This window comes from Typopeltis vanoorti, chromosome 15 (assembly GCF_054136105.1).
Source record: "Typopeltis vanoorti isolate ZY-2024b chromosome 15, IOZ_Tvanoo_1.0, whole genome shotgun sequence".
NCBI lineage: Eukaryota > Metazoa > Arthropoda > Arachnida > Uropygi > Thelyphonidae > Typopeltis > Typopeltis vanoorti.
Window position 1 is genome coordinate 55788356 of NC_143563.1, and position 25502 is coordinate 55813857.

Genomic DNA, 25502 nt, shown 5'->3' on the forward strand with positions numbered 1-25502 from the left:
TTACTAAAGGACAAAATATGAAAATGTTAACATATTCCTTGATTTCATCAAGGGATGAAAAGAAATGAAAGCGGTGATAGATTCTTGCAAGACAACAGGATTGGTGATTACTGACACTATTTATTCATACAGATGGTCATAAATAGGTAGGCCTCGCCTGATGGTAAAACTAAAAACTATATTGATATCTTAGTCAAAAATGGAAAACATCATTTCAAAAAAGATATAGGTTCTGATCATAAATTCTATCAGCAAAAAAAAAAGTCATTATTTGAATAATAAGTTGGTTCAGAATTGAAGTATAGGAAGATGGGTTTGATGTCAAATTTGGTGTCAGACAAGAATGTGCATTATCCCCTCTGTCATTCATTATCTATATGGATCACATTACGAAGAAAAGCAGTATTAAACCCTGATATCAAAATTGGAGATGTTAATCTCAGCTTTTTCAAATCAAAATTTCCTCCCCCTGACTAAACATGACATTTTCAAGATTAAGAACCTAGCCAGCTACTTTTCTCAACCTTATCTTCCACCATAGATCACAACAGTTCAGTAAGTTATGTCAACTCAAGAAGGGGCCTGGTATTCTCACTAGGATATACCATTAGGCAATACCATCATCACTTAGTAAACAGGATACATGGTAATGCTTTGTTCATAACAGTTCAGAGAATGTTAAATATTACTTCTTGCCAGTCAAAAAGCACAAAATCCAAAAAAAATGTTTGCTTTATTAAAACATTGCATTCATTCTGGTTACTTCAGATATCAGGACTCCGTTTACCAACAAAAACAAGGCCTGGCAATGGGCGATCCTTTGTCCCCAGTTCTAGCTAACATCTTCCTTGAAGATTTTGAAATGAAAGTCATATCTTACTTCTCATTTAAACCAAAAGTTTGGAAACGATATGTTGATGATATTTTTATTATTTGGAATCACGGGCACACATCTCTCATAGATTTTCTTCATCATCTAAACATCCAACATCCTAATATGAAATTTACTGCTGATCTAGAAAATAATAACTCCTTACCTTTCCTGGATGTCATGCTTACACGATGCTCTGAAAGATTAAAAATCTCTACATACAGAAAACCTACTCATACCAATAGATATCTGCATAATCTTTCTCATCATATTCCACCACAAAAACTTGGAACTATATCTACCTTAGGACACAGAGCACGATCTCTTGAATGAACCAGATGAACTACAAAAAGAAATAAATCACCTCGCTCTTATCTTTAAACAAAATGGATACTCTGAAAAAACGATTAAGAAATTTCTTCTGGATCCTCCTAGGCAGTGCACAACAGAAACTATTAATTTTAAGGGTAGCATCTCCATTCCATACATTAGCACAGTCTCTAAAAAATTAGCTAAAGTCCTTAAAAAATATAATATCAGGATGTTCTTCACCACACTTCCTAAAATCCGTTCTCTAATCAGCCATCCAAAGACCACTCATCACTACCTAAAATATCCAGGTGTATATAAATTATGATGCGTTTGCAATATCCCTTATTTTGGACAAACTAACAAATCTATTGAACAACGTATAGAAGAGCATAAGAGAGACATCTCTTACAAAAGATCTCATGCAACTGCATTATCCAGTCATGTTCTTTTTTCAAATAATCCTAATGATGATCAACAAAGCCACTCCATTTGCTGGGATAGATCAGAAAATATTTTTCGCTGTGATGATGAGTTTGAGAGAAAAATTGTAGAATCAAGGGAAATCCTGCTGAACCCTGTCCACTTAAACAACAATTTGAGTTATAACATCCCCGATAGCCATGCTGTAGTTATTCAATATTGGCGTTCACGTGAGCCTGCACGCACACTTGCAATAAACAATGGCACACCTGTTAGAACAACTTGAAAAAATACGTTTTTTATGTATCAATTATGTGTGGCAATTTTTACCTGTAATTTCCAGTTGTTTTAGATACTTCAATGTTTATTACTATTCTTTTCCTTTATGAATACCTGAGGAAGGCTGTTATAAGCCAAAACTAGTTGTATTATTCTCATTAAAATCTTTTTAAGTTATCTCGGTTTTTTTAAGTCATTAAATGTATGTTTTAAAAAAAAAAATATATATGTGTGTGTGTGTGTGTGTGTGTGTGTGTGTGTGTGTAAATAAGTTTTTTTACCTTGCGAATAATGTATATTAGGGTTACCAAGTAATTTTATAAACTTGGTTATTTTACTCCTAATCCCAAGTAAGCAAACAGTTAAGTTTGCGCCTGAACGTATTTCAAGTCTAAAGATGGTACCACACCAGGGCAACTCATTGTAAAGGTGGGTAAAGCTCAAGTTTCAGAAGGTCATGAATTTTGCAAAGTAGTTAGGCAAGTCACTTTGTTTGCTCATGCAAAAAATTCTCATTGAGGTTAGCCAGTTAGCTTTCTCAATTTCCATCCTGAATCTGTGATGCAGGAAGATGGATAGCATGGGAAAGTGATCACTCCCAAATAAATTCTTGAAGAGTGGGAAAATGGAAGGTGAGCAGATAGTTAAGTTTATTGCAGTGAACGTTTGGGTAGAAATATGGAATGTGTTTCTTCCTGTGTTTAGGGAAAGATATTATTGTTGTTGAACATATGCTCAACACCTCTGTTTGTTCAAGCATTACTTCAAAAAGTAGGGTGTCCATTTATATCTTCCATTAACAGTAAAGCATGGTGGTAATTGCAATATGACATTATTAAGGTTATCTTGAAAGATATCTGCAGAAAGACGGATGTACATACAGCATGCTAGTAATAGTGTTCCAACTGAGAGTCTAATAGCAACTGCATCTATGTTCGTAATGATGTGAGACTTGTGGAAGGGGATATGCTTGCCCACAAGGATGCCAACTCTTTCATGAGAAGGTCTATCCCCTCTCCTGTCCTTGTAAATGATGGTAGTATTTTGAAATTTACACTGTGGTGCATGTGCCATCTTTTTTTTATTGGTAGATTTTTGTGTAGTAGGGCTATCTCTGGCATGTCCTCAGGAGTGAGTCCATACCAATTGGTTGCCTTCATTCACTCAAAGTAGATTGCAAGCAAGTCCTATCATTCAGGGATGTTGTAAGTGTGAAGGCAGAATCGACATATGGGTTTGGATCCCTAGTGACACTTTTTTGACAGCTGCCTTTTTGACATAAGAGGATTTACCAGATGCTGCTGCCACTCTGTTGTATATTGTCTCTGTCTCCTAAGGAGCGATGCACTGCTCTATTTTTATTTTTTGCATCTCCTTCTCATTCTTCCACCTTTGGCAGGCTCTTGAGAATGTAAAGCGGTTTCCCTCAGAGCATTTTGATGTATTGCTCAGTCTTTATTCTCATGATCTTTACTGTCACATGTGGCCTGATAGGTAGTTTAAGAATGCGCTGTAAGGGGGTTTGGGATATAAAGCCTTACTGGATCAGACATCCTGCTTTGACAAATGTCAGTGATTTGGGGTTGTTAAAGGTAAGGATAATGTTTCTGGTATGAACCAGATGCCCATCCCTATGCATCAGGATTCCCATGGTTGCTACTTTTTGATCTTTAAATATGGAGCATATCGCTTCATTGGGAAGATCAAAATCTCACTCTGATACAAGAAACTCTTGTAAAGTTTCAAGTTTTGTGGAGAGTAACTGTAATCAGTATTCTCTCCGATGGATATTACTTGGAGTAATTTTTCTGATTGCTACTATAGTCGCTTCAATAAGGATATCTCCTCAACACAGTTTCTTTACAGATCTTGGAGATTCTGCCAGCCCTTCCAAACCCTTCTGGGATGACATTCAGATGTTGAGTAAGATTAAAAGCTGTGGAGTATTTATTGCAGCTTCTGATTTTTTTTTGTTTCTTACTTTGGTTTTCTATTAATGATATGGTTTCTGAACATGGTTGGGGATTGTTGAGGGCTCCTGATGAACAAGAGGATGAGTTTGCATTCTCAGGAAGAGTTTGGCACGAGAGTGCCTCATCCACCACAGAGTCACACATAAATGTCTACTCTGGCAAGCAGTGAGTGTACTTGGGAGTGGATTGCTAAGGCTATCCCAGACACACTATGGGCACCACACCAAGCCTTGGATCCCGTCCCCAGACCATGGGGAAGGAGACCCATTAGCAGATTGATACTGGCTGGGTCATCCAGGACTGCCCATCTTGAAGCAGAGGCCAAAGTAGTGAGACTACCAAGATCCTCTTTCCTGATGTCCACAGGTCACACTGCACAGCAAACACAGTGACAAGATGTTAGATTCCAATGTTGGTGGTCTGGAAGATAGAGTAATAAAGACTCAGGAGAAGACCACCATCACTGAATAATACAGGAAGAAAAGCACAGAAAAAGAATAAGAACAAAAGAGCCAGTACCATCACCATGAACAGGTTCCTCACTTGGGGGCCCTTCAAAATGTGCTGCTTCTATATAACAAAAATATAGAAGCAGCACATTTTACAACATCAGTCTTTCATAAATCAGTTCAGAAACTCCAAAGTCTCAGAAGTATGCTGATATATATAAAATTCAGGAGTAAACAATGTATCAAATGCTGACTACAGAGACAGGTCAGGTCTCAGTTACTTGAAACAATGAAGTGCATGTGAAAGATGCCCTGCATACCTAAAGCCACTCTCAGCTCAAGTAACTGTTACTTGTTTCAAAAAATGTAGCTTATTCTTTTTCAGTAAGTCAGATATGTCTCATATTTGTTTTAGTTTAAGTTTCTTCTTCTTCTCTTCCGTCTAAGACGGGTTGAGTCTTCTCTTGAGCAGGATCTTCCAGTCTTCTCTATTCCTTGCTGTTCGAAAAAGTTCCTTATATGTTCTGCATCCCGAGATGTTCTTTATTAATTTCAGCCAGGTAATTCTTGGTCTTCCAGGTCTTCTTTTTTCAGTTGGAAAAGTATTGATTAGGACGTTAGGAAGTCTGTCTACATCCATGCATACAGTGTCCAAACCATCTCAGTTGTTGTTTTCTAATTTTTTCTATTATTGTCTTTTTATACAATAGTTCTTGTCTTACTATGATGTTTGTTTTCTTTTCTATCCAATAGTTTGTTTCACAAAAGTGAAACTTATCTCTCTGTACTGTTTATGTTCATAATATTATATATATATATATATAGCAAAAAAGCCTCTGCTACTAATGGCTCATGCAAAAAAGTTAAAAAGTCATCCCTCGATGAGTCTTTGGACTCCCTGGAGGTGTCACATAATAATAATAACATATATATAATTACATTGTCTAAATGATTCAGCAAAGACAAATTGTATGCTTTAATAAAAAAAAATCTTGTTTTACAAATGTGTAAGTCTGAACTGGTGAAAGGTTTATTAGCATTTCATTCTAACAAAACATACATCTTACCTTTTTCATATATTCAGTAACAGGATTTTGCCTCAAAAATTCTGTACTTTCTCTAGTATAAAACCTCTCAGTATCCTCCAGAAATGTATTTTCAAAAGCTTCTTTATATATTGATAGATTCTGCCCTTTTGCAGCTGGATCATCTTCATTCAATCCCAATTCAACTAAAAAGTGAGGAAGAAATAAAAACTTCAGTAACTAAGCACTCACAGAAAGTTCTAATATGAATTAGCATGGAAAATATCAGCTTTAATATACATGCATACAACAACAAATCAACAGAAGACATACATTAAATGTAATAGTTCACATAAATCACAAGTATACTTTCCCTGCCGCTCCCTGAAATAACAATTCCATGGAAGTCGTAATAATCCTAACTAGTGAAAATTTATTTCAAGCTTGTTTACTTTGTTGTTGTTAAACCTCTGAAATGTACCATTTCAATATTAATTTACAGAAGTACTGATTCCCAAGGCAGCTTTTCAGATTTTTTCCCATAGATGCATATTCAGCCACCAAGTACCTAGGATTCCAATATTTTACAGCAGTGAAAATTCAGGTTCTCATAATGTTTAGTTAATGGATCAGATTAACAATATTTAATCTATAGATATGAAAATCGTCAATCCCTTGAACTACACTTAAACCAATATCCTGCATTAATGTTCTTTGACACTCAAATTCTTGACCGAACTTCACTATATGCTCTGAGGCTAGTTAGTCTGTTAGCCAGTACCACCACCACTACTATACGAGATCAGTTAATTCACATTTAACCATGATATATCACAAATTTGTAATAATGTACTGTTACTTCACTGTGTATTGAGAGTTGTAAGCAGCAAAACATGGAGTAAATGATAAACCACTGCCACACTAGATGTAATTTTTTTTTACAGCATGAATCATTTTTAATTATCTTCTATTAACTATGTAGTAAAGCAGTGAAAGTGTGAGTTACTATACATGCTGTATGATAACTACATGCAAACAGTTTATTTACTAAAAATTAAGTGATATTAAAATCACAGCAAATAAACAGAATGTTGGCAAGATTAGCATCTGTACTGTAACAAATCTCATGGTATATATGTTTGTGAATGACATCAGTTGGTATGATTTTTATCAAACAAAACAAACACTTCACATAAAGTCCAAGGGTAGAAAAGAATGCCTATGATTAAATAATATGAATAATAGATATAATTAACAGTACTTACTAACACTAAAGGATTATTCATATTTACTAAATTGTATAATGCCAAATTCACAATTTCCTAATCCCAGAGAGACAGGCACTCAGGAAGTCCGTTCAAAACCTTACTAAAAATAATGTTCACATTAAAAAACCTTCATAATACTGATATTTTGTGCTTTTAAATTAAGATTGGAGCCTCCATAGCTCAGTCAGTATAAATGAAGCCCTTTGGTTGGAAAGATCTGGATTCGATTCCTGTCCATGACGTGAGGAACCTTTATCTGGTCTCTTTCGACTAAAGGGGGAGTTGGTCAGTCTCATAGGTAGAGGGTTTTTTCCCCTCCTGGAAACTCTGGTTTTTCGTCCCTAGGAACAGGCATTTTGGCACTGTGAACACAGCTCTACAGCCATGAATACTTGCCCTTAGAGGGAATACATCAGAAGAGTAACAAGTCGGCCGCATTAATTGGACGAACTCCTCATTAGGGGGACTATCCATTCTAAGGGACAGATGAGAAGGGAAGGAAGAAAATTAAGATTTGCTTAAATTTCAATGAATGTGCAAATCTTCATTTCTAAATTAATGCAAAAAAATTCTATGAAAGATAAATCTGAATCTAAATAATCTTATGTTAATTGTTAGCAAGAATCAACACTGAAATTAATGCATATGTATATATTATGCTAAGCAGCATCAAATTCTTGGTATGTACCCACAAGGAGTGCACAACACTATGATAAGTTTACATTCCTAACAATTTTCCTCCAAATTAGTCTTATCTTTCAGAACTCCAATATGGTCAAGCCCTCGCATGCCACTTCAACTGCAACCATCCACCTAGATCTTGGTCTTCCTACAAGTTTTTATTCTTATCACACTGGCAACAAACATCTATTAAGCTAACCTTTTCTTTACCACTGTTTCAGTAATCAAATCACCTTAGATTAGCTGCTCATACACTGAATGCTACGATGTCAAGTTCCTTCCTAATATCTTCATTTTGAATGATTCCACTATTGATTCCACCGTTCACACCCTAATTTTTTTTTTATTATCAAACTCATATGTGATCAATTTCTGATATCAAATTAACTAACCTAACTGCATTCAGATCCATTAGTTAAAGCTGGTTTGAAGAATGTCTTATATACAGCCAATTTAGTATCGACTAATTTCTCTTATTCTATATAAATCTATTTGGTTTAGTGTCATGCTAACTATGCTTATGTTGTCTATTTCCATACTTAATCTTCCACTTTCACTAAAAATTCTGCTCAACTTGCTGAAATGTTTTACTTGGTCTACAGGTTCTCCACTCAGAAGAGATCTGTGTGTCTCTAATGTCCATGCCTGTTTTCATAGGCAGTCTTTTTATTGCTTATTTTCTTGCCAAATTTGTTTAGAACAATTATAATACATATATAATTAAATTACTAAATTATAATATATAATTTATTAATAGTTAAAGGATCCTGAAGATTTATTAGAAGTATAATATCTGCATAAAACAGAGCTAAGATTACATCTCCAATTCTGACATGCTTAATGCCACTTTCTTTCATAATGTAATCTAAAAGATAATGTATAAATGTCCTAGTGGGCATGCTTGACTCACATGATTTTTCAAAGCATCCCTGTGCCTCCTTCAATTTAACTGCTGGCTTACGACTTAAATATAGATTATGTATAATGTCCCATTTAGAGTATACAATTATCATTTTGAACAGGTTTTTCTCATCACCTTGTCATTTGCCTTCTCCGGATCTATAAGACTTATAAATCATTGTTATGTTTCCATATAACAATGAAGTAACGAATAACCAGAGGACAAATTGGCAACCTAATTATGAAGAGTGGACAGTAAACTAACATGGTAATTTGAAAATCATGCCTTTGTGCCATACCTGACCTGAAAATATCTAGAACAAGCATGACCATGTAGGTTTTGCCATACTTTACCATTGCTTCTGCCCATAAATAGGTGATTTTAGCAATGGGATCCAATGGGGATAGACTAGTAGAATCCAAATTGGTGGTCATTGATTAAACAGCAGGCTTCCAAGTGGTTAGAATAGACTGCTGACTTTCTCCATTATTTTTGAGAGATATGCAGTTAGTGCAATGGAAGATGGTAGTTTAATGGTTGGCATTTATCTCTCTCCCTCTTTGTGTGTAACTGGCTGAATATAGGCTTATTTTGCCATGCTCTAAGGTGGATGCAGGATGAACAAGAACGTGTAAAGACAGTAACGGATGGGAGGACCCAAGTTTTAAACACAATTAGGGATACTATGAGATGAGTATGGGGGGGGGGGGGGAAATACGGCACGCAGTTCTTCATAAAGTTGTATATTTTTTCTTAATCATTGATTCAAGCAGTCAGCCTTGTGTTCAGGTGATGTAAAATAGTACCATCTGGTTGTGAGAGTATGCTCCCAAGTGAGTGCAACCATGTCCATTTCATCTGGACACAGTTGCACTGACTTGGGAGCATATTCCTCCAATTTATGCAGCTACAAACACAATTCGTTATACTGCACAATGCACCTTGCCCACGGAAGGTATCCATTAACTTCTTTCCAGGCAGTGTACACACACACAGAAATAAGCATGCAACTACTCATGGAGATGGTTTACTAAATGATGGTGAACTTATGTGCAGCAGTAAATGTCAGATGGTTCATGAGTCATTTTCTAAAAGAAGTATATTTAACTATGTATTGCCAAAACTGTTGTCTTGGTTGTCTTCTTTGTCTATTAACTGGTTTGTAAAAAGCAAGCAGTGAATGGGCAGTTGAGTTGGTGTCTAAAACTGACATAAGTAATTAAGAAATACTGTTGAAACTGAATGAAAGACCTTTGAGAAGATGCGTGTTCAGAGAGGATATAAATTATAATTTTCAACAATTATTGAAATTCATAACTTGTTATTGGAGAAGTTCTATGAGTATAATGACATTATCTCAGACTTAAAGGAGAAACATGAAAAGCTTACCATAGCAGTTCATCACACCACTTACAAGCCGTGTATTAATGGGCTCACCATTTCTTTCCTTTTCAATGAGTTTTAATACCGCACTAGTAACCTGAGAGAAGGAAAAATTCTTAATTATTCTTCTTAGTCATGCGTTTATTATGTAAACTATCATTTCAACAAAAATTATAGTTGTAATAAACTTAAAGCAACAAGAAACTGTCACGAACATGCAATTGTAGGTGTAAGTCAAACACTTACATGGAGCAATGCTGCTTCTATATCCAAGTTACAAGTCACTAATAGGAAGTGACTAAGCAAGTGGTTTGATTTTAAATCAGATGTAACGCTGGATGAGAAGAGTGCATTATCAAACCAAGATACAAAAGAAGACGAAAGTAATGTCTGTGTTTATATATAGTCTTAAATGTTGACCTAGTGTTTTTAGTATAAAATACAAAAAAAATCAGGCAGCCTGTTAGTCACCAAAAATAAACTTCTGAGAAGTGAATGAATGTATTCATCAGAACCAAAATTTGTTGCAAGTGGATGCCATAGATATTTCAGAAGGAAAAGTAGCCATTCTAAAAGATGTGTTAGGAGTTTGTATCTGAGTTTTAAAAACTTTTTATTTGATAGTAACATCATTAAGATGTAAATGATTTACCACTCTGATCTCTTAAAGGCCTACTGAAAACAGTTTTTTTTTTTTTTTTCTTTTTTTTTTTTTTTTTTTTTAAGAACTATTACTGGTGATGAGGAATATGTTAATATATTATTAGCGATGTACCCGTTATTGATAATATTGTCAAAACGAAATGTAAAGTATTTGAAATTTTGATGTACTCAATAGTTCTGATAATTATGTTACTTTCAATCTTTTTTATTTTAATTTAAAATTATTAAGTGTATTTTGAAAAGACATTCTTGTTACGCAAACAGACAACATGTCAGCCTTCATGCGTAACTTCTCACTTGCCATTTACATGGAGTGCACATGCTTGCTGAAGAGCTTGATGGGCAATTGACAGCTGGCATATTGTTCGGTATCAGAGTAATGGAGAAAAACAAGAGAGCTAATGAAAGTTTAAGAACGAAGACCGGAAAATTTTGTTCTTAGGAAGTTTTTAAGTTTTACCTGACAGTTGAGAGAATATCAATAGAAGATTCTGAGAAGGAATTGTAGAACTGCAAGTCTTTAAACTGGAGGAGTTGAGACTGTCAATAAGTAATTAGTAAATAAAAGAAGATATTGCAATCAATGCTCCAACTGTTGAAAGTTTATTTTTCACTTGGTTAGACTATAATAAGTTTAGTTTAATTCTTTATCCAAGTGTGAGCAAACAAAGTTTGCCTGAAAATATCTTCAGGACTGGGGTAAGGTAGTACAACACTGGGAAACTCGTAGCAAAGGTGAAGCAAGCTAATTTCACTCCTATCTCAGTATCTCCCATAATGCAAAACACATCTCCTTGCGGATATGTATAACGTTATGCATTAAGGGAAGGGCCACTACCCAGACTAGTTTCGACCTTTATTGAGGTCTCTTCGGTGGGAGCCAGGCCCAGAAGTACAGATACTAGGCAGAAGCAATGGCAAGGTCAACTTTACCTATAGGAGTTGCCAAACGGTGTGCCATTTGGCAACTCCTATAGGTAAAGTTGAGATTTCGAGATAGGTGTTGAAAGTTTATTTTTCACTTGGTTAGACTATAATAAATTCAGTTTAATCCTTTATCCAAGTGTGAGCAAACAAAGTTTGCACCTGAAAATATCTTCAGGACTGGAGCAAGGCAGTACAACACCGGGCAACTCGTAGCAAAGGTGGAACAAGCTAACATCACTCCTATCTCAATATCTCCCAATAATGCAAAACACATCTCTTGTGGATATGTATAACGTTATGCATTAAGGGAAGGGCCACTACCCAGACTAGTTTCAATTTATTGAGGTCTCTTCAGTGGGAGATACTGAGATAGGAGTGTTGTTAGCTTGCTCCACGTTTGCTACGAGTTACCCGGTGTTGTACTACCTTACCCCAGTCCTGAAGATATTTTCATGCGCAAACTTTGTTTGCTCACACTTGAATAAAGGATTAAACTAAATTTATTATAGTCTAACCAAGTGAAAAATAAACTTTCAACATCTTTCTCTAAATCCAGAGTAATTTAATAAAAAGCTGGCACACCGTTTGGAAACTCCTATAGGTAAAGTTGACCTTGCAATTGTTTCTGCCTGGTATCTCCACTCCTGGGCCTGGCTCCCACTGAAGAGATCTCAATAAAGGTCAAAACTAGTCTGGGTAGTGGCCCTTCCCTTAATGCATAAGGTTTATACATTTATACATATCCGCAAGGAGATGCGTTTTTGCATTATGGGAGATACTGAGATAGGAGTGATGTTAGCTTGCTCCACCTTTGCTACGAGTTGCCTGGTGTTGTACTACCTTACCCCAGTCCTGAAGATATTTTCAGGCGCAAATTTTATTTGCTCACACTTGGATAAAGGATTAATCTAAATTTATTATAATGCTATAACTGAATGCTCAAGGAAATGCGGAATGGAAAGTTTCATCTTCTGTCTTAAGGACACCAAATTACTATGGAAAAAGTAATTGGTGAAAATTTTAAATTTCAGCCAATTCAATTTGAAATTGAAATGGCTGAAACATGAAGAGCTCTACTTTGATTTGTTGTTTATGAAGTCGTAGAAGAAACTTCTTTCTCTGGTACAAAAATTAGTAAATTGTGTATCAAATTGAACTGCAAAAGGTAAAAAGTATTTATACTTTGGTGAGACAGTAGGAATAATATTGTATGCTACATAAGGGAGATAAGAAAGGACCATATGGAAAAGAAGAAAATTTTATATTTTCAGAAAGGCTCTAACAAAGTAACTGACTGAATGATTTTGTTGTTGTGAAAACAGGATGTTTATTTGGTAGGTGTGATTAAGAATACGTCAAACAATACAATAATAGAATGAGTCAGAGAATGAATGAATTTAATAATTTTGAATAAGAAAATCTGTAACATGTAGATTTATTTTTAGAAGGCCTTGGATCCAGTTATTTTTGTGGTTATTTAATAATGTATATATTGTTTTAGTTTCATTAAATGTATATATTTTTTATTTTGGTCTTCAGTCAGTGATTTTCCAGATTCTAAAAGAAATAGTTAAAAGTCATTGCACCAATCAGAATTGAATCCTTGTGTAATTAATAAGCACTCAGAGTAAAATATCTTTATAGAGATGAATAAAAATAAAAAACAATCTCTAAACAAAAATAATCATAATTTATAATTATGATTTTTTTTAAAAAACAGACTTTCATTTTGGGCAATATTTAAGTGCACAATCCCAAGAATGTAAGAAATAAACATATCATAGTAAAAACAAATCAAGAGTTTCCAAGTCAGATGCAAACTCTCACTCTCCAAATTTTTTTGGGAAAAAAAGCATTTTGATCGTTTATTTTTTCTAATATCTAGGTATTTTTTCTAATATCAAGACTGAGACACCCAGATATATATATATACACACACACACACACACACAGCTCAAAACAATTGGGGGATATTTTAGTTTCTGTCAGATAATTATAAAAATCTGCAAATAATTAACTATTGGGTACTTTATACATGAATAAATATTTCTTAGTTATGGATAGGATGTAATTGATGAGATATTGTTTAAGTAATCGATATTTATTACAAATTGTGTTACATTTGTAAATTATTTTTATAAATTTATAATTTACCAGAAAACCAAAACATCCCCCCCCCCAATTGTTTTGAGCAGTATATATACACACACACACACACACACACACACACTGATTTCAGCTTAACAATTACACTAGATCTAGCTTATAACCCAGACTTAGCTCCAAGTGAATTTATTCCCTTAAAATCATTTCTCAGTCACTAGTCACTTTAATAAGTTTAATTAGGAATTAAAATAATGGTTCAATTTAATAAACATGAGTTTTTCCAAATTTTTACATCAAAGTTCAATATCTGTAAAAAATATATCTAAAATCTAGGTGAATACATACAAGACACTATAGATAACTAGCATCATTTAATCTCTCTATATATATAAACCAAGGAAACTAGAGCTATTAGGGTAGGGGAAAGCGCAATCAAGCATGTATCTTGCCGCACATGGAACAAATGAGTGTGAATGCAGGAATGACTATGTGGAAACAGTCACTCCTAAAGTATGAATGCAGGAATGATTGCAAAGAGCTATGTACAGTGTCCCAGGTTTTGAATTTGGGAAGGTAATGACATTATGAAAGAGTAACTGTGGGGCCAAGGGGATGTTGAAATTCATGTACAAAAATGCTCAAAGTATCAGGAAAAAGGAGAGGAGTTTGGGGCATTGGTCAGCTGAACTTGGCCAAAAATTATTGGCATCAGTGAGAATTGGTTGTCAGAAATGAGGTAGTTACAGGAATAACATGTAATGGATATTGTATTTTCAGAAAAGATAGAAGAAATAGGGAAGGAGGAGGGATATTATTAATGACAGCTGAAGAACTTCAACAAAAATAAAAGTTAAGATTGTAGATAAGATGGAAATGGTTCATTTGAGGCTGTCTGGTGCAAGATAGAGGCCAATGGGATAAATTATGATTTATTTTGCTATAGACCTGGAGATCAAGAAGATGTAGATGACATGCATCAGCAGATTAACAGAATGAGTGCAAGGAGAGCAACTATCATGGGAGACTTCAACTATGGTGATACAGATTGGAAGGAGAAAGGGCAATGGCAAAATGGAAATGGAATTCATAGAGTTAATAATGGATAATTACCTGAAACAGCATGTGATGGAAGGAACAAGAGGTTTGAGAGTGTTGGATCTGGTAATAGCATCAGATGTTATTTGTAACTACAGTAACAACTCTGCTTCCAATCGTGGAAAGTAACAAGCAGTCTTGTCCTGAGAGGTTGTTCAACATGTGGAAATTTCAGTCAAGAAAGAGTTTATATGGAATTACAAAGCTGGCCATTATGACAAACTTAATAGGAGGCAACATAGAGTATTGCCATGCATAATGTTCATTGCCAGCCTAGTAGGCCGAGAGGTTAGTGTATCCGCTCTCCAACCAAAAGGCTGCAGGTTCGAATTCCGCATTGGGCATGGATGTTTATGGTTGTCTGTGGAAATCCTAGTGGTAATAGTGCGGGGGTAGATGGCGTTGGTGTGGTTGGATTGGGTGGTGCCGACAGAAAGCTGTAGAGTAGGTGCCCTCCCTCGACGAGTCTTTGGACTCCCTGGAGGTGTCATATAATAATAAACCATAATAAACTACATGGAATGAATGTCAGTGCATGACAAGTGGTGAAGGATTGCTTCAGTAGGTAGTATCAGAGTGCATACCCAGGGATCAGGATGATAAACCAAGCAGGGATTAAGTGGATAACTAGTAAAAGCAGGAGTTGCAAAAAAAAAAAAGCATTGTGGAAGAAATATAAACAAGACGGTGATCAGCATGTCAATGAGCAATATAAAGCAAGAAAGGCAACTAGTATGGTTTATTTATTCGTGTAAAGTTCCCCACTTTCCTCAACCATCCCTTAGGGCTAGTTTGCCTGTTTTAAAGGATGAAAAACCAGAGTTTCTGGATGAAAAAAAAAAACTATGTTCATATGAGACTGGCTAACTCACCTTTAGCTGAAAGAGGCCAGATAAAAGTTCAAGTCATGGATAGGAATCAAACCTTTCCAAATAAAGGGCTTCGTCTATACTGACTGATCTACAGAGGCTCACTAGCATGGTAAGGAAGGCAAAAATCAGATTTTCTACTGTGTAACAAGTAAGAGAAAGAATGATTACAGAACGCTGATGGTAGGAAAGTAACAGAAGCAGAAGAAATAGTTCAGTTGCTAAGTGATCACTCTGCAAGGGTGATGACTTTGCAGTTACAGAGGTGACAGAGTGATGTGAACTGGAGGTACTCAGTATCTTGAACAAATATCAATGCGAATACAGCAGTGGGCCTGAATGGTATGTCAGCTCGTGTGCTATGAGAATGAGTAGTGCCTCTGACAAAGTTATTTAATCTAAGTCTCAGCTCCTGCAAATTTCTACAGGAGTGGAAAGAGAGTAAGACAGTTCCATTACATAAAGGTGGCTCTAAGACAAGTAGCAATTACAGACCAATTAGTATATCTGGAATGGTGGTTAAAGTATTGGAAAAGTTGGTTAAAAGTAAAATTCAAGAATGGGTGGACAGGATTTTGATACTCTATAAGGGGTAGCATGGCTTTGTAAAAAAGTAGATCCTATCTCAGTAATTTATTCACATTTTATAATAAGCTAAATCAGATAAAAAAAATTTGTTGTGTAGCAAGTAAGAGAAAGAATGATTATGGAAAGGTAACTTTCCTCAGTGCTGATGGTAGGAAAGCAACAGAAGCAGAAGAAATAGTTCAGTTGCTAAGTGATCCAGCAATATCAGGCTACAACCTGATACTGCTGGACTTTGCAAAGGCATATGACAGAATACCACGTGGAAAACTACTACATAAGGTGGAGCAAATAGGAATGGATATGGGCTGATGGCATGGGGGAGATGCTGATAGAAAGACATTGGAGGATTGTGTATGGAGTAGCAAAATCAAAAACGAATGAGGGCGACTAATGGAGTGCAGGAAGGTTCTCTATCATTACTCTTTAATTTGTACATTAATGATATAGCCGAAGATTTAAAGGGGATATTCAGTTCTTTGCCGATGATGCAAAATTAGGGAGGACAATAGTTCATAAAGGTGATGTAGATATTTTACAGGAACATTTAAATAAATTGAGAGTGTGAGCAAAGGTCAATTGTTGTCAATTCAATGTTGTAAAATGTAAGGTAATGCACTTCAGAATGAATAGATTACACACTTAGTATCGTATTGATGGTACTAGTTTACAGGAGACTAGTGAGGCCAGGGATATGGGAGTGATGTTGAATATAGATTTGAATTTCAGGACATATTGCAAGAATTAGCAAAATAGCTCAGCAGATTACTTGGATGCTGAAGAACACACTGACAAAGATATGAAAGTTATCCCTCTTAATAAGGCTATGATTCAGCCACATGACTACTGTGCACAGATTTGGTCACCTCTGTTTCTTGGGGATTGGGAGGTAGTAAAGGATTCAGAGACAAGTGACCAAGCTGGTGACAGGTCTGGAATGTTCCTTATGAAGATAGACTGAGGATGTGTGACAGTGGAGGAGAGGGGATATGATAGATTGACACAGAAGAAATTTTTCAATGCATGGGAAGTAGTGTGAAAACAAGGGGTCATACTTGGAAGTTGTCTAAAAGTGTGGTTAGTAAGGTGTGCAGAACAGGTTTTTTTTTTTTTTATTTAGAGTGGTAAAAGATTGGAATCGGTTGCCAGAGGTGGTTGTGAGCACTCCAACACAGTGAATAGGTTTAAGGAGATCGAAGATAGATAGTGTTAATAGAAAGAGGGAGTCTCCCAAGATTAGTCTTGATTCCATGAAGTATCCATATAAATAATAATAAAATTTTTATTATTTCACACAAAATAATTGTTTTTCAGCTTGCATTTGTATAATTCATATAGATCATCAAAACAAATTTTTTTTATCCATTAGCCTTCCCAATGATGGTTATAGATTCTCTGACTAATAGGGTGGGGAACAGTATACACAACAATTCCTTCAGATGTACTAGTTTAGGTTTTAACCTCCGTTTTTCAATCTCGAAAATTTACAGGGTTATAATTCTATGTAATTTACAGTGCGACTCTCTCATATTATTGCAATTACTTTTTTAAGTTATTTCTGTAGATCTTTGAGATACGAATGTTTTTAGCAAAATTTAAATTACTAGCATTTTAGTTTTTTTATATATAACTTTTGTTTCAGGTTTTATTATGATTACTGGAGAAGATAAGCTAGGTTCAGAACTATATAAATACGCAGGAACAAGATTCAAAGGAAGACTCCTATTATTTTTAAATAAAATTTACTCAACTGGTATCCCCCAATAGAATGGAAAAAAGCAATTGTGATTCCTATCTTTAAGAAAGGTAATAGAGATGACCCTAAAAACTATAGAGGTATCAGTATACTAAATTCATGTTACAAAATATATAGCAGAATCTTAAATAACAAACTAATGAAATATTCCGAAAACTTTATTCTAGAGGTACAAAATGGATTTAGAAAAGGACGATCATGTATAGACCCAGCCTTCTGCCTAAAATTAATAATAGAGAAAAGAAGAGAATATAATTTAGAAACACATATTGCATTTATTGACTTTGAAAAAGCATTTGGCAAAGTTAAAAGAAACATTATTTAACATATTAAAAGAAAGACAAATACCAAATAATATCCTAAAAGCTGTCATAAGTATATATGGAAATAAGCAAATATAAATAAGACTAAATCACGAGCTATCATATACAAGAGAGATAAACCAAGGGGTCTGACAGGGATGTCTCCTCTCAGCAACTCTTTTTAATATCTACTTAAATGAAATAATAATAAAATGGAGTAAAAATTTACATCAAGGAATTAAACTTTCACCTACAGTTAACTTAAACACTCCTCTTTGCAGACGACCAAATAATAATTACAAATTCTGAAGATAACTTACAGAAAGCTATTTTAAATCTAAATGAGAAATCCAAAGATTATGGTATGATAATATCAACGGAAAAATCAAAAACTATGGCCTTTAAAGGACAAGATCCAGCAAGAACTAAAATAGTATTAGATAACAAGATCTTAGAACAGGTGAATTCATTTAACTACCTAGGATGTATGATCACATATGAAAATGAAAAAGATATAAACATAAAAATTGCAAAATATTTAAAAATAACAGGAGTAATTAACTCTATATTTAAACCAAACCTAGTTCAAAAACAAACCAGGCTAAAAGTATACAATACCAAAGTATACAAAGTAAGCCCTACCGGTCTTAATGTATGGAAGCGAAATCTGGACAATAAAACAAAAAGACAAAGATTAACAACAGCAGAAATGAAGTTTATGAGAAAAACTGCAAAGTATACTCTATTTGATCACAAAAGAAACGAAGATATTATGAAAGAATTAAACCAAGAACCAGTAATTAAAAAATATAAACATAAATGGATGGAACACGTTCAAAGAATGAAAACAGAAAGACTACCAAAACAAGCCTTAAAGTACAAGCCATTAGGAAAAAGAAAACCAGGACGTCCTCTTAAATGATTCAACGATGACTTCTAAGGCCGGCTATACTAGGCCTAAATCCTTGATACGTATGATGATGATTATGATTACTGTACATTTCAGTGAAATAAAACAATCTTAGTTTCATCAAGATAGGAATTTCTGCCTTACAATGACTGATAATTACTATGAAAAACTAGAAGACCAGGAAAAAACTGCAGCAAGTTAGCAAAATAATTTAAAAATTTCCACTATAAAGAATAATGCAATTTTACTGTTTATGTTCTGCAAAAATTTTAAAGTAATTACACTTCTTCATTGAACAATCTACTAAGCTACTCTCCTTTACCAAACATTTAAACATCACTTAAAAAGCAATAAAAGATTTATTTATTAAAAACATAAAATTATCAGCAAATTGCAGTTCATGGCACGTTGTATAAACAATCAATATATAATCAATGCATCCTTCAGACCCAGTAATTTCCTGAAACAAATTTCCTGAACAAATAAAGCAATTAGTCTGAAAAACAGGTCTTTAGAAACATAATTAGAATATGCTAATCAGTACAGAGCATTGATTTTATATCATACAACAGCAGTTGTATGATATAAAATCAATGAAAGGATTTCTAATACCTTTTCAATGCACATCTGATTTACAAAATTCATTCCATTTATTAGATGAGGTGAATTGATCTATATACAGGTTTAATCTGAGGTCATGGTGTCATGCTTTTATTGTCTTTTAGTACTGGTGCATTCTTGAATAACAACGTTTTTAAATATCACTAAGTATATTTAAAAATATACTTAGTGATATTTAAGATGGAGTTTAATTAATGGTACATTATATACATTTCTGCATTAAAGATGAAAGGAAACTTGTTACACATTACAAAATGAAATTTTTAAATGCTTTGAAATTTAAAATCTTTAATAATAATTCATGCATGCTAATTCTGAAACCTGTATCTATGTTTTACTATCATATACACATTTTTAATTTTTACCATTACAATCAATGGAAATATTTTTACATTATTTGTAATCAAATTTGAATCAATAGACTCCCCTCCCTACACACTTTTTTTTTTTTTTTTTTTTTTTACTTAAGCACCAAATTCAGTTACATTCTTCAAAATGTTGGCAAAATAAGACAATCGACATAGAAAACCCAAGCATAAATCTAAGCTTAACATGGTGAACAAAATATGGCAGCCAAATTGTGCTTTGTCTTATTTTTCCTGGTGTCTGGTTCAATAGCTTGTCACAGACAAGTAATGTCTATGACAAGGAGGGGGGGGGGAGGCTTCTCTGTGATGCTAACCCACCTCCCACTGAAAAACAGAGGTGCTTTGCATCCTCGGCAGGATTCAAACCAAGGTCTTTCCAACCAAAGGTGGAACAACTAATTCATTAATTATAATAAAGCGAAAGTATAAATTACAGTGCCACCAATGGATCATATAGAAGGTAGCATGATAGCCCATGTATCCAATTCTATTTAGTCAAAAACTTCTTCAAAGATATGAAACAAATCAACACAACATCCAGAATATTTTTGTTATTTAGACCATAATTATTGCTTCAATTTTTAAACCTACATTCATATGGAAGATGTTCATTGAGGAAATATTCTGCTAATAAATTATGTGATTATTGTATGCCAAGTCTCAATCAAGAAAATTAAAGTTATAGCAAGAAACAATCATGTGGATAATGGATAAAAATAATTTCCTACTGCTGCATATTTAAATACATTTATCAATATCGAAAGGATGAGAAAAACCTTTATTGGGACTTTTCACTGAGAAATAAGTTGACTGGTTTCATTATTATTATTTTTTAAATGGTTTTCCATGGAGTCTAGGGACTCATCATGATCTGGACACTCATCAACCATCACACACACAAATCCTATCATACCCTCTCCGTGAATCCATTCACCATCAGGGAACTTGCAACCAATCTGGATAATCCATTCCACTAACTCACCACACAAAAAAAAATCTGGTTTGCACACTCCTACTAACCACACTCTTATGCAACTTCCATGGATGGCCCTTAGTTCTCTATTTGTCATATATTGAAAAATTTCACTTCCATCAATTTTATAAAACCCCTTTAATATCTTAAGTTTCTATCATGTGCCCCTCTTTTCCACCTATCAACTAAATTTTTTAACCCACAAACCAACCTATCTTTGTAAGGGGTATTCCACAAACCTGTCACTATCTTGGTGACTTGTCTGAATCCTTTCAACCACCTCCTGGTCACCATGATTGTTAGTGCATTTTTCAACATCCAAGTGTTTCGTTGGGCTATTTTAAATACTTTTGCATATGCCCTCTGAACTTCAACTCTTTGTCCACCGTTATCCCCAAGTCCCTGGCCTTATCAATTTTCTGCAAACCAATACTATCAATATGATACAGCATATGCAACCTTTTCAACCCAAAATGCCTACATTTTGCAACATTGAATTGACAATCATTATCCTTTGCCCACAATACCTATTTATTTAATCCTGCAGAGGTCGCAGCTGATCGGACAGATACATGCAAATTGTTTAATATAAATATTCCTACAAATATTCAGTGTATAGCTTGGAGGTCATGACTAGCTGCACGAGCGTATGTTATAAGTGATATTCCGCACTGTTTTTTGCTGTCAGTTTGGTTTAACACGTGTTATGTAAAGGTTTGCGATATTTGACAGTAAACTGTATCTGAGAGATACCGCGAACTCTGATGTCAGTATAGTATTGGTTTAGTTTAGTGTTGTTTTTTTAACCATTGAAAATGGGTGGAAAAATATATCGATTGGATAGTCCATCAGATGTTGAAGAGATTCAGCGAATGTTACTTGTGTCCGATGATGAGAATAAGAGTCGAATGCGAAAGTGATATTTGATAGTAAACTATCAAATACCACAAACTCTGATGTCAGTATAGTATTAGTTAAGTTTTTTTGTTGTTGTTTATTAGTTTGTTTCTTTGTTCAACAATTTCTAGATTGTAACTGAAAATAAATAAACCATCATGTATGATATTTGTAGTTTTTTTTTTTTTTAAAGTTTTATCGCATTTAAGCACATACTAGTAATGAATGTATCTCTCAGATACACGCGACCTATGCTGAAGTTTTTTCGACCACGACCTCCACCAGGTTAAACCATCCTGCAGGATATCTGCATCAACTTTATCAACTATACCCCTTCCCCATTTTGCATCAGCAAACTGAATATCTGCTCTTAAATCTTTCCTTATGCCATTGTTGCAAATTAAAGAGAAGTGACCCTAGTACCAAACCCTGAGGTACTCCACTAGTCACCATCATTCTCCTAGAATGTACTCCACCATATACTACTCTCTGGTGTCTATCAGCCATCTCCTTATTCATGCAACTAGCCTCATATCCATTCCCATCATCTCCAGTTTTTGTAATAGTTTTCCATGTGGTATTCTGTCAAATGCCTTGGCAAAGTGAAGCAGTATCATTACCATTACCTTTATCCAGTTCTGCTGTCACTTTATTATAAAATGCGAATAAGTTACTAAGACAGGACCTACCCTTCACAAAGCCATTGCTCCCCACTATAGAGTATCACATCCCTATCCCACTGTTATATTTTAATTTTCACTAACTTTTCTAATACTTTAATCACTCCTATTATATTAATCAGTCTGTAGTTTGCTACCTCTGTCTTGGAGCTACCTTTATGCAATGGTACTATCTCATGCTCTTTCCACTCCCTTGGAACCCTAACAGAGCTGAGACTTAGATTGAACAACTTGATCAGAGGCTATGCCAATTGTCTTGCACATTCACGTATTACGAGGGTGGTCTGAAAAGTTCTCAGCATAACAATGAAAAACAGATTTATAATTTCAAAATTATTTTTTATTTTTCAACATAATCTCCCTTAAGACTACATTTATTCCAGTGCCATTATTCTGTCCCTGTAGTGGTTCTCAGTAAGATCTGCAAATACTAATCTAGAGTTGCAATTACTTCTTGATTTGAAGAAAAACATGACCAGCGAGGAAGAGTTTTAGTTTTGAGAAGAGATAGAAGTCAGAGAGAGCCAAATCTGGGGAATACAGTAGATGTTCCAACAATTCATAGTGCAGATCGCTTAATTTTCCCTTTACCAAAACACCTTCGTGGGCAGGTGCATTGTCCTGATGAAAGATGATTTTTTCCTTCTGCAAACGGGTCTTTTCTCATGAATTTTTTTGTCTAGTCTAGTTAAAAGATTGGAATAATATTCCCCAGTTATTGTTTTACCCTTTTCAAGATAAGTAATAAACAAAATGCCTTTAGCATCCCGAAACACCGATGCCTTTCCTGCTGATGGAACAAACTTTATCTTCTTTTTCTCTGAACAATCAGCTTCTGTCCACTGTTTTGACTGCTGTTTGGATTCTGGTGTGTAATGTGAATCCAAGTGTCTCATCCATAGTAATAAATCGATGCACAAAATCAGTTTTATTCTTGTTAAAACGCTCCAAGCACTGTACAGAGATTTTCGTGACAGTGCGTTTTTGATCTGCAATGAGCAAGCGCAGCACCTGTTTTGTGCAAAGCTTCTTTATTTGCAATTCTTCATGCAAAATATATCCTACATTCTTTTGAAATGTCTATAATCTCAGTAATTTAACGCACTTTGACTCGCCGGTCATCCAATACCATATCGTGCACTTGATCAACGATTTCTAGCATTGTTAAACTTTTTGGACGTCCTTCACGTGAATCATCTTCAAGGTTGGTATGGCCACATTTAAACTCGGCAGCCCATTTCTTAATTGTTGAAAACAAATTAGAAGAGTGCCCATAAACTTTTATGAACTTCGAATGAATTTCTTTTGGCGTTAAACCTTCTTTTACAAAGAATTTTATAACTGCAAGATACTGAATTGTATCCATTTCAAGGTATACAGACAACACTTTTACTTCAGACAGCTGCATAAAACAAACTACTTGATAGAATGACTTGCAATTTCACATAGATGCTTATGACAGATGTACCAACTTAGGAAAAAAATCCTGCTCATAGTGTTGCCATCTATGGTCAATGCTGAGAACTTTTCAGACCACCCTCGTATGCGGACTGATATGCCATCCAGTCCCAATGCTGTGTTCACATTCATATATTTTTTTAATATGCTGAATACTTCCTGTTCATCTACCTCAATATTGACATGCATCTCTAACATCATGTAGTTTCCTCAATGCAAGGGTCCAGCACTTTGTTTTTCCAGTCCTCTGTTGGCAGCTCTTCTTTTTGCTTCAGCATAGTCACATGACCCTATCCATGGTCTTATATCAAACCATGTCCTTTTTTTACCTCCTGATCTTCTTTCCATAATCTTTCCTTCTAAAACTGTTAGTGTCCTCTGTCCTGCTGATCCCTCAATACATGTCCTGCTAAAGATTTGTGTGTTATTCTCTGTAGTATCTCTACATTTGTCATGTGCCCTGTCCACGAGATGTTCAGGGCTCTTCTGTAGCGCCACATTTCAAAGGCCTATCTATTGTCTTACTCTCTTCTTGAATACCCATGTCTCACTTCCATATGTGAAAACTGGCCAAACTAATGTTCTTATCATTCTCTTCTTTGTCTCTATACCCACAGTTCTTTTGAGCAATCTTATTTTCTTTGAGAAGGCATCTTTAGCTATGGCAGTTCTTATTTTTATTTCTTTATCTTGTTTTCCATCTGCAATAAAGTAGGTACCTAAATATTTGTATTCTATTGTATGCTCAATTTTTATATTGTTTATAAATATTTCTGGTTGTGATCTATTTTCTTTCGAAACTCATAAATTTGGTCTTTTTGCATTTAAAAGTAGGCCAAAATCTTTACCATCAATTAGTAGGTGCAGTAATTTGATTAAATTGTTTCTGTTGTCTGCAATTAGAATGGTATCATCAGCATAAGATTGTCTATTTTATACCGATTCCTATATTTTGTTTTTCAATCTTTTCCCTCACTGTAAATGTTAAATAGATTTGGTGAAAGGATGCAGCCCTGTCTAACTCCTCTTCTTATTTTTACTTCATAAGTCTCAGAGTAAAACAGCTGCATTTTTTGTTTGGAGTAAATCATTTTTTATAAATTTATGTATATGATCTTCTGTCTAATTTTTCTAGAATATTGTGTTTATTGTGTTTTACTTGACTGAAGGCTTTCTGAAAATCTATGAAGCATATGTATATGTTCCTGTTCCTTTCAAGTGATCTTTCTAGTAATATTTTTAGTTTCAGGATAGCATTAATGGTTCCAAATCCTCTTCTGAAGCCTTTCTGTTGTTCACTTAATTTGCCAGTTAAGGCTCTTTCAATTTCTTTGTTAACAGTGGTTAAAATGATTTCAGATGCATGAGAGATTAGGCTCATAGTTCAATAATCCTCACAATTTTGGGAGTCATTTTTCTTTGGAACAGGTATGCAGAGCAATGTCTTATAAGATTCAGGCAATTCTATTGTTTTATAGATGTGCTGAATGGTGTCCACTAAGTATGTGTTATTGTAACCAGTCAAAGCTTTCAGCAGTTCTACAGGAATGTTATCACGTGCAGGCGATTTATTAGGAAGATTCTTGATTATGTGTTGTATCTCATTTCTTGTAGGTAGAGTGGTATCTGTTGCTACACATAACCCAAGGTGTCATAATCGTTGATCTTTTTTCTTCATCATTATAGAGATTTGATAAATATTCCACCTATATCTCATTTATCTTTACACT

The 25502-nt window shown here is 34.7% G+C and overlaps 1 protein-coding gene across 4 annotated transcripts in view; it reads right to left on the minus strand.

Annotated features, from left to right (window-relative positions):
- Positions 1-25502, minus strand: part of Cul1 (cullin 1) — a 371162-nt gene that overhangs the window by 195430 nt on the left and 150230 nt on the right. For all 4 annotated transcript variants that reach the window (XM_090405682.1, XM_090405683.1, XM_090405681.1 and 1 more), the window contains 2 exons: positions 9569-9659; positions 5372-5535 (listed from right to left, as the gene is read on the minus strand). In XM_090405682.1, the coding sequence (XP_090261808.1) occupies positions 5372-5535; positions 9569-9659 (255 nt within the window). The remainder of the gene's footprint in view (positions 1-5371; positions 5536-9568; positions 9660-25502) is intronic.